The 13,471-nt window shown below is 47.0% G+C and overlaps 10 protein-coding genes across 10 annotated transcripts; 5 read left to right on the top strand and 5 right to left on the bottom strand.

Moving 5' to 3' along the window:
* Positions 1 to 42: 42 nt before the first annotated feature.
* On the top strand, positions 43 to 891 carry RRP1 (Rrp1p; the record flags this gene model as incomplete). Its single annotated transcript, XM_022609570.1, has 1 exon — positions 43 to 891. The coding sequence occupies one exon, from the start codon at positions 43 to 45 to the stop codon at positions 889 to 891; it is 849 nt and encodes a 282-aa protein (XP_022465953.1).
* Positions 892 to 1,150: 259 nt separating this feature from the next.
* On the top strand, positions 1,151 to 1,363 carry SSS1 (translocon subunit SSS1; the record flags this gene model as incomplete). Its single annotated transcript, XM_022609569.1, has 1 exon — positions 1,151 to 1,363. One exon carries the CDS (start codon positions 1,151 to 1,153, stop codon positions 1,361 to 1,363), a length of 213 nt encoding a protein of 70 aa, XP_022465952.1.
* A 799-nt stretch (positions 1,364 to 2,162) lies between these two features.
* Positions 2,163 to 3,446, top strand: AFR1 (Afr1p; the record flags this gene model as incomplete). The annotated part of the gene is made up of 1 exon (XM_022609568.1): positions 2,163 to 3,446. The coding sequence occupies one exon, from the start codon at positions 2,163 to 2,165 to the stop codon at positions 3,444 to 3,446; it is 1,284 nt and encodes a 427-aa protein (XP_022465951.1).
* A 306-nt stretch (positions 3,447 to 3,752) lies between these two features.
* On the top strand, positions 3,753 to 4,364 carry TVP23 (Tvp23p; the record flags this gene model as incomplete). Its single annotated transcript, XM_022609567.1, has 1 exon — positions 3,753 to 4,364. The coding sequence occupies one exon, from the start codon at positions 3,753 to 3,755 to the stop codon at positions 4,362 to 4,364; it is 612 nt and encodes a 203-aa protein (XP_022465950.1).
* A 99-nt stretch (positions 4,365 to 4,463) lies between these two features.
* RRP8 (25S rRNA (adenine645-N1)-methyltransferase) lies at positions 4,464 to 5,588 on the bottom strand (the record flags this gene model as incomplete). The annotated part of the gene is made up of 1 exon (XM_022609566.1): positions 4,464 to 5,588. One exon carries the CDS (start codon positions 5,586 to 5,588, stop codon positions 4,464 to 4,466), a length of 1,125 nt encoding a protein of 374 aa, XP_022465949.1.
* Positions 5,589 to 5,766: 178 nt separating this feature from the next.
* Positions 5,767 to 7,083, bottom strand: STN1 (Stn1p; the record flags this gene model as incomplete). Its single annotated transcript, XM_022609565.1, has 1 exon — positions 5,767 to 7,083. The coding sequence occupies one exon, from the start codon at positions 7,081 to 7,083 to the stop codon at positions 5,767 to 5,769; it is 1,317 nt and encodes a 438-aa protein (XP_022465948.1).
* Positions 7,084 to 7,899: 816 nt separating this feature from the next.
* On the top strand, positions 7,900 to 9,798 carry CST6 (Cst6p; the record flags this gene model as incomplete). The annotated part of the gene is made up of 1 exon (XM_022609564.1): positions 7,900 to 9,798. The coding sequence occupies one exon, from the start codon at positions 7,900 to 7,902 to the stop codon at positions 9,796 to 9,798; it is 1,899 nt and encodes a 632-aa protein (XP_022465947.1).
* A 352-nt stretch (positions 9,799 to 10,150) lies between these two features.
* Positions 10,151 to 11,266, bottom strand: CKA1 (casein kinase 2 catalytic subunit CKA1; the record flags this gene model as incomplete). Its single annotated transcript, XM_022609561.1, has 1 exon — positions 10,151 to 11,266. The coding sequence occupies one exon, from the start codon at positions 11,264 to 11,266 to the stop codon at positions 10,151 to 10,153; it is 1,116 nt and encodes a 371-aa protein (XP_022465946.1).
* Positions 11,267 to 11,424: 158 nt separating this feature from the next.
* On the bottom strand, positions 11,425 to 12,276 carry CAP2 (F-actin-capping protein subunit beta; the record flags this gene model as incomplete). Its single annotated transcript, XM_022609560.1, has 1 exon — positions 11,425 to 12,276. The coding sequence occupies one exon, from the start codon at positions 12,274 to 12,276 to the stop codon at positions 11,425 to 11,427; it is 852 nt and encodes a 283-aa protein (XP_022465945.1).
* Positions 12,277 to 12,375: 99 nt separating this feature from the next.
* YKE4 (Zn(2+) transporter YKE4) lies at positions 12,376 to 13,290 on the bottom strand (the record flags this gene model as incomplete). The annotated part of the gene is made up of 1 exon (XM_022609559.1): positions 12,376 to 13,290. One exon carries the CDS (start codon positions 13,288 to 13,290, stop codon positions 12,376 to 12,378), a length of 915 nt encoding a protein of 304 aa, XP_022465944.1.
* Positions 13,291 to 13,471: the final 181 nt, after the last annotated feature.

The following is a 13,471-nucleotide window of genomic DNA, read 5'->3' as shown; positions in this document are numbered from 1 at the left end:
TGCAATTAGAAAGAACAGAGTGTCATTGTCAAATCAGATAGAATGGAGACCTCAAATTTTGTCAAACAATTGTCCTCAAACCAAAGAACGGTGAGGGAGAAATCCCTGGAGGCGCTAGAAAAGTTGATCAGCGAGGACAAACTCAAAAACGCAAAACAATTCCAGTTCGACAAACTATGGAAGGGTTTGTACTACGCAATGTGGTTTAGCGACAAGCCAAGACCACAACAGAGACTCGCAAACAAATTGGGTGAACTTTATATGCTGTGCTTCCACGCGACAGATAATAAAAAGCAAGGCGAACTTACCGAGAATGACAAGACGTTTATCAAGCTAAGTAGAGCCTTTTGGAAGGTTATATGCATAGAATGGTTCAACATCGACAGATACAGATTGGATAAATTTTATTTATTGATTAGAAGAGTTCTCTTCAATCAATTGAAATACCTGATGTCAAGAGAGTGGAACGAGCAGTTGGTCGACAGGTACATCGAGAAGGTGTTGGGGTCTATCCCATTGAGTGGTGACTCTAAAGTGTACAACGGTGTTCCGCTACATATCATGGACATCTTTTTTGATGAGTGGGAGAGAGTCTATACAGATCGCAACGATGAATTCGACGAGGACGAAGGGGAAGTTGACCCTGAACAGTTGAAAGAATGGGTACAAACGACACCATTGGAAAAATTCATGCAGATCTTTGTGAAACTCAACGCTGACACAAACACGAGCAAAACGTTAAGAGTCAAAATCAGAAAGGAACTGCTGACCGACTCCAGGTTGAAACAATGGGGTATTAACCCTGTGCATTCGTCCACCTCGGAAGAGAGTGCCGAGGAAAGTGACAAAGAAGAAGCAGAGGAAGAGGAAGAGGAATGGAAGGGCTTCTAGAGACTCTACCTGGACCATCCAACACTAGGGACTACTTTGTAGATCACTTTTATGTAGACTATTAACTCTGCACCGGGCACTTTTGTTACACGTGTTCTGATATTAGAATTTACTGTGTACACAGAGAAAAAAACACGGAAGAAAAAAAATAGATTTCAAGCGACGTTTCAATTATAAGAGACTTTCCATTTAGAACTGTTGTTCGAGTGCATACTTGTATTTAACAGGGCATAGCTACTGCAAAGTACACACAAATACAATGGCAGGTGAAAAGGGCAGTGAGAAACAACTATTGGATACTCCATTGGAGTTTATCAGAGATGGTAACCAATTCCTAAAGAAGTGTAAGAAGCCCGACACCAAAGAGTACTTCAAGATCATTAGAGCCGTGGGCATTGGTTTCATCGCCGTCGGTCTGATTGGTTATGCTATCAAATTGATCCATATTCCTATCAGATACGTTATTGTGTAAGGAACCTCCATCTTCTACGAAGAATCAACTAGTGGTGTTCTGCAGCATGAAGTTTTGATTTCAAAAGCTTATCTATTCCTCATTCTGTCATGAATAGCAGTAGAATCCTTTAAATAATATTGTAAGTACATAATGACGGGCTCTTCTCCCATCACCATTTTCTAATATCATACTACAAGAACTAGCCGTTCTGCCACAATGAGACCGGGTTGTTAGAAGCCAATGATAACTCTTTGGTAGAAATCTTTCATTAGCAAGAGTTACGTGCAGGATTTGAACCCCAAATATGAAACATATACGCAACAGGTGTGATGCGTCTCTTGTTTACTATTTTTGGACAGTTAACAAAGTCAAAATCCTACGTTCTCTTTATTCACACAAGACCAAGAAAAAAGAAAGAAAAAAATATGCAGTGTTGTAACATTGATGAAGCAGCCGTTGATTTGTAATATTTGATAGCAAGCAATCTAACCTGATATATATCTTAACAGGGCAGTAGCATGTAATCCTACAAGAAATGAATATTTAGGAGCTTCTAAATAGTCAAGACCTCATACAGAAAAAAAAGCTTTTAAAGCTCTACCCGCCCACATATAACTACGTACACAGAGTTTCATCGCTACGATCAGGTGTTTGGATAAAAATTGAGTTTCCGTACAGCCTACATGCCACAAAACTAAAATCAATAGTGTTTTTTGTTCGATACTCCTAACTCCAAAAGATCGCTCAGACCCAGGTATAAAATCTCAATTCAATTTCTCTTACCTCACCAATTTTAATCATTCATTCCTCTGCAAAAATGTCAGTAAGTAATGGCGATAAGGGCAATCTCGTCGAAACTCGTCGATTATCACCCAGCAATGGTAATGTGACGGTAAACTTCATGCAAAGAAGAAAACCGCAGAAAGACCTTCATTTAGAGAGTGGTGAACAATTCACCCCCAAAAGTGACCAGAGATCTGTGTTTGATACCAGCTTTAAATGCGCCGCTCATTGCGAAAACGGACCTTTTGCCCACAACTGTTCGAAGGATGACTCAGGTACTTCTTCGATTTCAACATACGCTTCGAATGTTGATCGCACGCAAGATACGGAAGCCACATCTGTCTCAGATGCAGCATTTTGGCTGCCAAACGCAAAAAGTGATGTTGTCCCAATTATTAATAATCATCCTAAGTTCAAATCTGCTCAAGTTAAAAAGAACCTTTTCACAAGGAAAACGTCACAGCGTTCTTCAAAAGAAAGCAAAGCGTCCTCTCGAGATTCCCATAACTCAATAAAGAGAACACGCTCTTTATTTGGATTAGATTTATTTTTCTTCAACAAAAAGGCTAAACCGAAGGCAAAAATTCTTCCTCAATCGAAGCCGTTACCTCTGTACGACGAAATTGTACCTATTAAAGAAGAATTCCAAACTTTGTTCGATGTAACTGAGGAAGTAGACCGCACAAAAAATGATATGCTCGTCGATTTAGCTGGTACGTTCGATAACTTACTGTTACATGCTTACCACGATGAAATACCCAAACCGTTGCCGCGCATTGTCGATGATGAACATTTACCCGAGAATCAAGTCCATGAAGAAGAGTCACTCACGTTAGAAGATAATTCGTCAATTATAGATAGTGATATACTATCAAACTTCTCTAAACTAGGTAAAATGATCTCAATGAATCAGCCACCTCCAAGATCGGAGCGTAGACCGCGGCTGCTCAATAAAGTTCACTTAAAGTCGTTCTATTACAATAGAGGCAATTCCCGTTCTGACATATTCCAGCGGTTATATGCAGAACACGATAATGTACTAGTTGATGTCCCCGTTAATGAAACTGATAGTGTTCCTGCTTCATCTCAGAGACACTCTACTAGGAAAACGGTAGAATTTGCTAATACCGTCTTTCTCTCTGAGACATGGTCTCCAGAAGAGTACAACAGGTGTGATGGTATGTTCTTTCGAAATGAAGAGGCAGTATTTACTGACACGAGATTTGCCCAGCCTATCAAACGGGAACTGAACCTGTATAAGAAAACGGAGATGACAGTACATGAAGGCTCAATGGAGAATGTTCAATATTTTGAGTAAAAAGTGCTCATAACTTTAATATTCATTTAGGTTATGACATTAGTATTGAATATTGAGAACTCACACATTGCTTTAGGACATTTTGCAACTGTTTATCTAGTAGCTAACGTCTTTGTAACTTTTAATACTCGGATATTTGGAGATTAAAGTGTTTCGCAGGAGAGGATTTTTGTTTGAAGTATTTTAAAAAAAAGAGAGGGAGAGAAGGAAAGCACTTGTTCAGACCTGATATCAAGAGCCCTATTCTGCAGATAAAATTGCACTGGCTGCTGTGTATGCTCAAAGGGGTGTCATATTACATACATCATGGAGCAGATCAGGAACTTTTATGAGACCATACTGAAATCCACCCACCCATTCACCATGGCGGTCCATCTGGCTGGAAAGGCAGCCCCAATTGTATTTTACATAGTGGGCCCGCTTTTCTTGGGATTCACAGCTCAATTCATTATCATTATCCTTTTAGTAGCATTTGATTTCTACGTGAGTAAAAATATAAGTGGGAGGAAATTGGTGCAGCTGCGTTGGTGGTATGATGCCACCAACAAGAATAACTCGAATTTTACATTTGAATCGCACAAACAGTATACGACGGGCCCCCCAATCAGCGCCATCGATTCCAAACTGTTTTGGTGGTCAATGTATCTTACACCTGTTGTATGGTTTGTCTTTGGGATATTATGTCTGTTGAAGTTGAGGCTTTTCTATTTGATTTTGGTCGTGATGGTGGTCTTCTTAACCGGATGGAACGCGTACGGTTTCCGTTGTTGCGACAGATGGGATCCACAGACTAACTCTGACGGAAACGAGGGGAACGGTACATGGTTCCAGTTGCCCAACATGCTTAATCTTGACAACTTGTCTAGAATTTCAAGGGTTCAATCGTTCTTCCAAGGTAACGGATCAACAGCGACGTGATAGACCGTGGAAAGTGCTTACTGTACATCTATTGTAATTGTTGGCGGTGGAATTGCCAATATAGATTTTATTAATTTACGTATGTTCTTTTCCCCGTGTTCACCTTCTTTTATATATGCATGGTTTTAGTAACCATTTACCTTCAGCAGCCTTCTTTCTTTTGGTCTCTAGTTGCTCCTTCTCCGTTTGAACCTCTATAAATTTCTGCCTCCTTTCCAATTTCGCAATTCTCTCCTTCAATATATCCTCAGGTGGTTTAAAGAATTCAAATCTGGTGAACATTTTATTGGAGTCATCGGTGTTCTTATGGAAGAACCCCAAAAGCTTCAAAGCGTTGACAAACTCGTCCCCCTTCCCGTCTGCAAAACGAGATTTGATCTCTGCGATCCAGATCTCTCCTCTGGGAGTCAGGATTCTATAAGCTTCCTTGATAAAGTCTAAGAAGTTCGTACCCATTAGAGCAAGGCAAAAAACGACAATTGAACAGGATTCATCAGGCAATGGGACATTTTTGATATCCGCAACGGTGATTCTCTCGTTTACCCTCTTCAGATCAAAACTGTGCACTTTGTACTCTATCTTCTTTTTAAGTCTTTTGTTCTGTTTGAAGAAATTGTTAACTTTGAGCGCCAACGTGGCTTCACCGCAGCCCATATCGGCAATAATCAGTTTTCTGGAGTGGGGCAACCCTGGCAACCCACCTGGTGCGTTAATGTTCCTTTTCAAACGTGTTTGGATCTGGTCAATGAAAACGTCAATGGGGTTCTCAGGCCAAGTCAACACCTGGGACCTAAACCCGTCGTGGTACTCATCGAACAACTCTGGCTGGCTCTTGATCAGCTCTAAGGCATCTTCCGAAGAGATGGTATACAGTTGCTCATTGATCCACCTAAAACGGGAGCCAGATAGTTTGGCCATCATCTTCTGCTGCAGTGGGGTCAACTTCCTCTTTGCCTGCAGAGCGATAGCCGGTTTCGTCGCCACGGGTTGCTTCTTTTTGGTGACTTTTTGTTCCGTGACCACTGGGATTGTCTCGATCTCGTCGTCTGAAAAGGACTCCTCGCTGTCTTCCTCCTGTGCCTGCTTTATCTGAGCATCCTTCCTCTCCTTTATCTTCTTCTTCCTCTGCTCTTTCTTCACTTTCTTCGCGGCGTTCTTTTCCGTCGATTGGAAAGCGATTTTATCAGCCTTCAAGTTCCAGTCTCCAGTTTTAAACAATTCCATTTGTTAAAACTCCCCACTGGCGTGCTGATCCACAACAACGTTTGTTCCTAAACTTAAAGCTCATCTCATCGGGGAAGAGAGTATTATAATAATAATTTGCACATTGCAAAGAAAAGAAAAAAATTTTCCATTTCTTCATGAATTTTCAATATGCTTCTCATCTCTGAATGAACGAAATTCAAGTGTAACTGATGTGAACCCACGACGTGTTATCGTTTTTAGTCTCTATGAACCAGGATCTGATAAAGTTTTGCGACAAGGTAGACACCGTGTCGTCCATGACGAGCTTGAAAACGAGTGCTATCACATTGCTCGATATCTCGCGGTCCAAGGTCAGCCTATCGATGATCTGGACGTTGTTGACGATCCCTACGCCCGTTCGCAGCTTGATCCAGAGACGAATCTTCCCCCGAGCGTAGTGGTACAGGTTCTGTAGTGGTTTTGCCATGATCTGGTTGTTGTGGTCCTCGATGCGGATTAGATGCAATGCTTGCAAGTGGTTTAGTTCGTTGATGAAGATCATTGAGATTAGTTGGTCCTGGGAGTAGTACTCCAGTTTGCACCTTTTCAGTGTCTGGTTTTGCAATTTGTTGTTGCTGTAAAACATAAGTGTTCTTCTAAGGGATTCCATTTCGAACAACCCGACTGTGGGGATGTTTGTAGTGGATGTTTGTGCCAAAGTATGTACGAAGAACGCTCGCAGTTTCCTCTTGGATATAACGGGGACGGGCACCCTTGCAATTTCTTCCTGTTCTAGAGAGAAGTCCTCGATATCGGACGAGGAGCTCTCCACTTGTGGATCGAGGTACGGACTTATGATCTCCAGGTTATTCCTCTCCGCGTTATCTTGTAGTGCCTCTATGAAATTGAACGGGTGTACCGACGTTGTAGTTGTTGTCTGTTGTGAGCCCCCTGGTTCGTACACCCATTTAGTATCTTTATTACTGTTAAAATCACGAACTGCGCCCTCCCACAATTGTATCTGTTCTACTAGTGTGTAGTTATAATGGAGTATATCTGTCACGTACAATTCCATCCTGTCAAAATCGACTCTATTGACGACAACCTCTACATTACGTAAGGGGACCCCCCTGAGGACCCTACTTCGTATAATCCTGTTATCACACACAAAACTGAAGGGCAACGGTTGTTTAGAGAATTCCACTGAAAAGTCATCGATCCTCCATATGTGAGCACCGTACTGACCAGACATATTCCCCGTGGTTCTCACCGATGTGATCAACCCAGAGACGACGACTTTCCCTAATGGGTTGTTCCCACAGAACAGTTGATAATCTACCACACCAGCGTACCAATTCTTACATACGTTCAGGGACCTGCCCCACAGATCCACAAGCTCATTGAGAAGCAAGCGGAGCGGTTCAGCGTTTGTAGTTCTAAGAAGAAGAGGACACCACTTGAAGAGCTGTGGGATATAATAGCAAGTAGCTGAGCCGGTGTCGTAGTACACTATATGGCTGTGATCTGCGTCCATTTGCTGTGCTATGGGGAGGGAGATGTCTACCCTGCGCCTACACCCACCCACAGTTGAACGTTACAGATGTTACGTAAAGAGAAAACAACAACAAATGTGAAAAAACGACAACAAAAAGAACGCGAATTGTAAGAAGTACGAGAGACACGGAAGCAAGAACAAACCACTCTCTGTGTCTCTAGGCATTACATCGTACACAAATCGATCTCACTGGTTTCTATGTACAAGTCACAACACTTTCATCACACCCACTCTCTCTTCAAAGCAGCAAGAGAACCGGGTTCTGTAAATCGGAAAACCTCAAAACACTTCCACCTAATCGAGGAACACCCACATGCCGCATACAAACGGCGCTACCATCTGTCAAACAGACAGACACACACCCAGCCACACGCGCCGTCCAAAACGACATTCCCGCCACATTCCGTCCCCTTTTCAGCAAAAAGAAACGAGAGAATATGACAAAGCGGCAAAAACGGGCTGTCGATTGAGAGGAGAGACAGAAGAAGAGTTACACAGCCTGGTTGACGAGAGGCAAGAGACTAACAGTGTGTGCAACACTCAGTACATCTACACCCACCCTATCAACTTTGAAAGAGTTGGTTCACTCAGTGTCTCCTATGGCACACGCTGACAGTACTACTGTTTCTTGTTGGTAAGCACTGTCTTTTTTCTTTTTCTTTTTTTTCCTTTCTTTCTTCTTTTCCGTCCTCATTTTGAAAAGTCTTTCGGTTCTAAAAACTCTCCTCTCTCGTTCGTAGTAATCACACTGACCGTCGTACACTCGAGGGGATATACAGGTATATCCACACACACATGGAGCATACTAGCAACAATAACACGTACGGTATGCTGCACCGTGGTCAGAGTGTAGGGGATACAGCGGTCAACAACCACAGGATGGGCGTCGCTAACGGTATGGTGCAACAACATATGTACATGCAACAGGCACAACAACAACAACAACAACAACAACAACAACAACAGCAGCAGCAGCAGCAGCAGCAGCAGGGGCGCCAGCAGTTCCAGGCGGGTGGGTACTTCCCTCTAGCGGATGGGATGCTCGCGGATGGGGTCTCCGATATCGCTTTGCAGCAGATGAGGCACGGCGGTGCAGGAAGCGTGAAGAGTGGTCATGGGGAGCGAGTCAAGGAAACGATGAACAACTACCATCCGGATAGTGTGCCCCCAGCAGAGGTGGTTCAAGGACATAACAGGAGTGTGTTGAACGATATAGTGTTGGACCCGCATTCCGCGGATCCATCAACGGCTCCCACAACAGCTTCCAATATAGACGTGCTGTCCTCGACGACAGATTTGTCCCCAGTGACGAATAACATGGATACAAACGGGGTTAACGGTAATGGTGTTGCTAATGCTTCCGCGGCGGGGGCAGCGGCTGCAGCAGCCGTAGCAGCAGCTACGGGTAATGGTGGTGGTGGGTTTCGCCCAGCGACAACAGGGTCGGTCAAAGTACCCACGTCGATGGCAGATAACAATGGTGGTGCTGCCTCTGTCGGTGCAGGGCCCATGGCACCAGCGGACAGCGTAAGCGGTGGTAAATTCAATTTCAGGGATATAACGTCAACGAACAAACAGCTGTACCTGTCCACGATAAATAACAATCCGCATGCGATAAATGATCCGTCGATCCAGGAATCTCTATCGTCCTTCTTCCAGCCGTTCGGTGTGGACGTGTCACACTTACCAATGACAAACCCACCGATCTTCCAAAGTGCAATGCCCTTCTTTGACGAACCTGTCAGAAGGAGGAGGATATCGATCTCGAACGGGCAAATCAGCCAACTGGGAGAGGACTTGGAGACAGTTGAAAATTTATACAATACACAACCGCCACCAATGCCTCACCAAAGGTTCCGTCAACCGCACCACACACCCCAACAACAACAGGCAAACATCCATATCCCTAGTAATCCTGCAGATGGGACTCCCGGGAACGAAATGCTGAAACAGCTACCGATGGGCGCGGTCCCCAACATGCCCGGTAACGATCACTGGGCGAAACCAGCTGGGGAGAGTCCTCTGGGTAGTGTGTTGGGGCCCCAGGGCCAGCCCATGCTAAACCATAACAATATTGCACTGCACCAACAACAACAGCAACAACAACACTACGCACCACATGAAGATTTCCCACTGGTGCCCAATAACATGAATGTGCCCAACCAGATCAACGGGCTCCCTCAGCCGCCATTGACACAAGCACAGGTGCTGAAGAATGGACCGGCACAGCAGATTCCCCAAGAACAACACATCTCGTCATTTCCTCCCCCAAGGAGCAACAGAGCACAGTCGCTTTCATCGATCACATCGGACAACTCGTACTCTGTCGACGACAAGAACGACCCCGTGCCGGGCACGACGGCGTGGAAGAGGGCGCGTCTGTTGGAAAGGAACAGGATAGCTGCGTCCAAGTGTCGGCAGAGGAAGAAAGTCGCACAGGTGCAATTGAAGAACGATTTCAACAGCATTTCGCGAGAGAACGCGATCATCAAAAAGAAGCTCAAGTACTACGAGAAACTGATCCTCAAGTTTAAGAAGTTCACGGAGTCGCACTTCCAGGAGTGTCATGGCGGCGCCGAGAACAAAGACCTCAAGATCATGGAGGAGCTCCTGATGATAGACGAGGATGTCAACGAGGTCAACGAAAATGGACTCATCGTGAAACTGGAAGACGACCACATGTTGGCGGACTGAGGTAAGGGGGATCCTTGCACGGGTCAGCATTTATAAGCAGGCATACAAGCACAATATTACAGGGAGGCCGGGGATGGGAGCAGAAATACATAAAAAAGTACCTTAAAGTATGTTCAAGGCGTGTAACCACAGATACAACATCTATATGCTCATTGTTCTTATTATTAATTCTTATTATATCACACTTCCAATATTAATATTATTTATTCGTACAATCAGGTCTATCGTCAGCCGTGGACCCTTCCCCAGAGGAGCGTAGCGTGTGTCGTCAAGACACACAAGGAGATACACATAGTCGTTTATAATCTTGTTTGTATACTGTATTGTATTTGGGTCGTTCTTATTTTCTGGTTTACGTCGGGCGGACCTGATCGAACCACGGGTGGCCCATGGCCTCCTTTGCCGTGAGTCTTTCCTGGTGGTCGTACCTGAGCAAGTTGTCGATGAGGTCAATGACCTCCTCGTCGTCGGAGAGGTGTTTGTTCGCGTCGTTGATGAATCTGTGCCACGGTCTGCGGATGTATTGATCCATGTCGTGGAACTCTGCTGGTAGGGAGATCTGGTACTTGGTGAGGTACCTCTCGAAGTCCTCGGACCCCAAGACGCGCACGATCTTGACGAGCTGGTCCGTGTTGCTGTTCCCGTGAAAGAATGGTTCCTTTTGGAAGATCATTGACGCTAGCATTGTGCCGAATGACCAAAGATCTAAGGAGTAATCGTACATTCTGTAGTCGACAAGCAGTTCTGGACCTTTGAAAAACCGCGACGCAACGCGGACGTTGTACTCCTCATTGACGTGGTAGAACTCGGCAAGCCCCCAGTCGATGAGCCTTAGAGTTCTGTTCTTGTGGTCGATCATGACGTTATGCGGCTTAACGTCCCTGTGCATGATGCCCATGGAGTGGCAGTAATCTAGCGCCTTGAGCAGTTCAAACATGTAGAACTTCATGTCTAGCGCGGTGAGCTTCGGGTACAGCACTCTAAAGTCGTAGTTGTTGACGTACTCAAAGACGAGTGCCGGTGTGCGGGATACTGGGTCCCGTATGATATCTAGCAACTGGATAATGTTTTCCTGTCCGTTGTGCGGGGCTGCGTAGATGTACTTGCGCCTGTTCTGGGCTGCGTCCGGGGTCTTGTTCTTGTAGTACTCCCCGTCGATGTCAATCTGTTTCCCCGTGGGCGCGCTGCCCTCGTTGGACAAGTTGCTAAGAATAGTGATCTCTCTTTTGATCTTCTTCTTCTTGACGGGCTTGAGCATCTTGATGACGATGTTGTTGCGGGAGGACAGTTGTACGCCGCGAAACACCTCGCTGTACTTGCCCCTCCCTACTTTCGTCTCGATCTCGTAGTCCCTAAGGTTCGAGGTCGACCAGTCGATGTTTGTGTTTTCGTAGTCCCAGTACTCCCTAGGGCGCAACTGGTTTGCGTCGGCGTACACCCTGGCCTCCGATATCACTTTGGTCTTCATGTGTTGGGTGTGTGTGTGGCAGTTGCAGTTGGAACTTGCAAGAGAAGGAGACACACACACGCTGATAGAGGCTTCGAGGCCCACCACTTAAAATTTTTCAGTTTTCAATTGAGACTTGTTGTACGTAGAGGTATGTATAGTGGGGAGGGGAACCTCCCTCATAGGTTTTGCAGACCACGGATGACATCCTGGTGTTGTTTCTTGTTCAACTGAGTTTCTGCCGTGTGCGCGTTGGCGAGTCTGACCTGTTGCAGCACATCCTTTGTCTTCTCGAAGTATACTGTGTCGAGCAAGTTTCTCGTCTGGGACTCCACATCCTCGACGAGTTGCCCCAAGTTAGCTACATGCGAGACGTGCACTGCGTCAATGGAGTCCCCCGCTGCGTGTGCCACTGGTGCGTCTCTCTCCAATTGTCTTGTCAGGTTCCCTGAAAGCGCAAGCCCGTTCTGTTTCTCGGAACGCAGTTGTAAGATGACCGTTGTGGTGACTTTGTAGTTGTACACCGCACGGGACTCATCTGCAGCGGTAACCTCCACGACGTGAATACTGTCCCATTCACCACCGACGTTGGTCTTCTTGAACAGGACGACGCCTGCGAAGTCCCCGTCTGTGGAGTCCTCCAAATCCCAGAGGTACACACTAGAGATCCCGCCCTCGTAGTACAAATCTCTGTAGACGTCGAACGAGTCGTTACACAGCACTTCCAGTTGTCTTAGTGGGTCCGAGGGGAACGGAGACTCCTGGGCGTCCTCCTCGGTCAGTTCAGGGACGTACTCGTTTGACCAGGGGGACCTATACGAGTCGATATCCCTGTTGTAATCGCAACATAGGAACTCTCTGTGCGAGGCGTGTGGATCCTTCTGCACTGTGAGTGGTGTGTCCACTGCAGCAAGGAGATCTTCCGCTAGTTCTGGTTCTAAACTGATCAGATTCGCGACATTGGCACGCGTCTGGTCAGGGTCCAATCTGCGCAACAGATCCAGCGCCGCCGTGTACTGCTTGTCAGACATCGAGGGGGTGTGGTTGGGGGGGGGGGGGGGGCTACGGGGTTACGTTGTTGTACTATATGTGTGACGTTTACCGATATATATAAATAAAATAAAACGTATTCACCCGTGCATGGAATGTACAGTGAGGAACCCTAAGGTGACCGCCAGGAGCTGCACGACCACCGCACGCAACTCTGTCACCCTTGAGTACGGCAAACTAGTAGCAGTGCCCTCACGTAGTTGCGGCAACAGCCCCGTAGCAGCGATATATAGTAGCCCACCAGCGGTAACCGGTAAAGTCAGCCTTGCCGGGTCTCCGAACTCAGCCGCGTGTTCATTCAAGTGGCACCCAAGAGCGGTACCGACCACTGCAAGCAGCAAAGTAGCCAGTTTAGCACGTACCCATCTCGATTTAGACCTCAACACTGCAAAATCCGCCACGGCGTGCGGTATCTCGTGTATCGCTATCGCCAACGCGGTGACCGCGCCCACGTTGCTTGACTTGTAGAAAGCCGAGGCCAGCGCGATCCCGTCTGTTGCGTTATGCGCGGCATCGGAGATGACGTTGAGGAGCAAGGAAGGCGCGTGTTCCCCTTGTGTCTCCTGTGTGCCATGAACATGACTGTGGCTGTGGCTGTGGCTGTGACTGGTAGCGCCCCCCTGCAACACCGCAGCGACCCTATCAAGAGCCAAGAACGCGACAAACCCAGCAAACAACCCTACCCCGAGCGACCCAGGGTCGCAGTGCGGTATCAGGTGCAGAAACACGTCCCCCAGCAGAGTCCCCAGTGCGAACGCCGTGGCCGTGGTGCCACTGGACAGCGCCCCCGTGGTGCGTGCCGCCAGCAGTGCGACCGCCGGGGGGACACACTGCAACAGCACCGTGGCCAGCAGTGCGTTGCCCCTCGGAGTGTGGACGAACACGGTGTCCGCGAGCCTGCGTTGGTACCGGGATACGACACGGGCGGTGGCACCGTGGGAGTGGCCGCTGCACTGCTGTGCGACGGCTGCGAGAACACCAAGTGACAGCAGCATCTCGTCCCTCTGTCACCCACTGCTACGGTCTGCTGCACTGCGTGCAAAACACCCTCTGGGTTTTACCCCAACGAGAGGCGGGTCCTACTTATAGCTGCGGTGCGCTGTGGAAGCCGGGTAAACCGCGCGCTGCAGCCGCACGTGCCGCTAACACCCAGCCACCCGGGTGCACGTCACTCGC

Source organism: Huiozyma naganishii, chromosome 8, assembly GCF_000348985.1.
Source record: "Huiozyma naganishii CBS 8797 chromosome 8, complete genome".
In the NCBI taxonomy this organism is placed as follows: Eukaryota; Fungi; Ascomycota; class Saccharomycetes; order Saccharomycetales; family Saccharomycetaceae; genus Huiozyma; species Huiozyma naganishii.
This window is presented reverse-complemented; position numbering and strand designations above follow the sequence as displayed.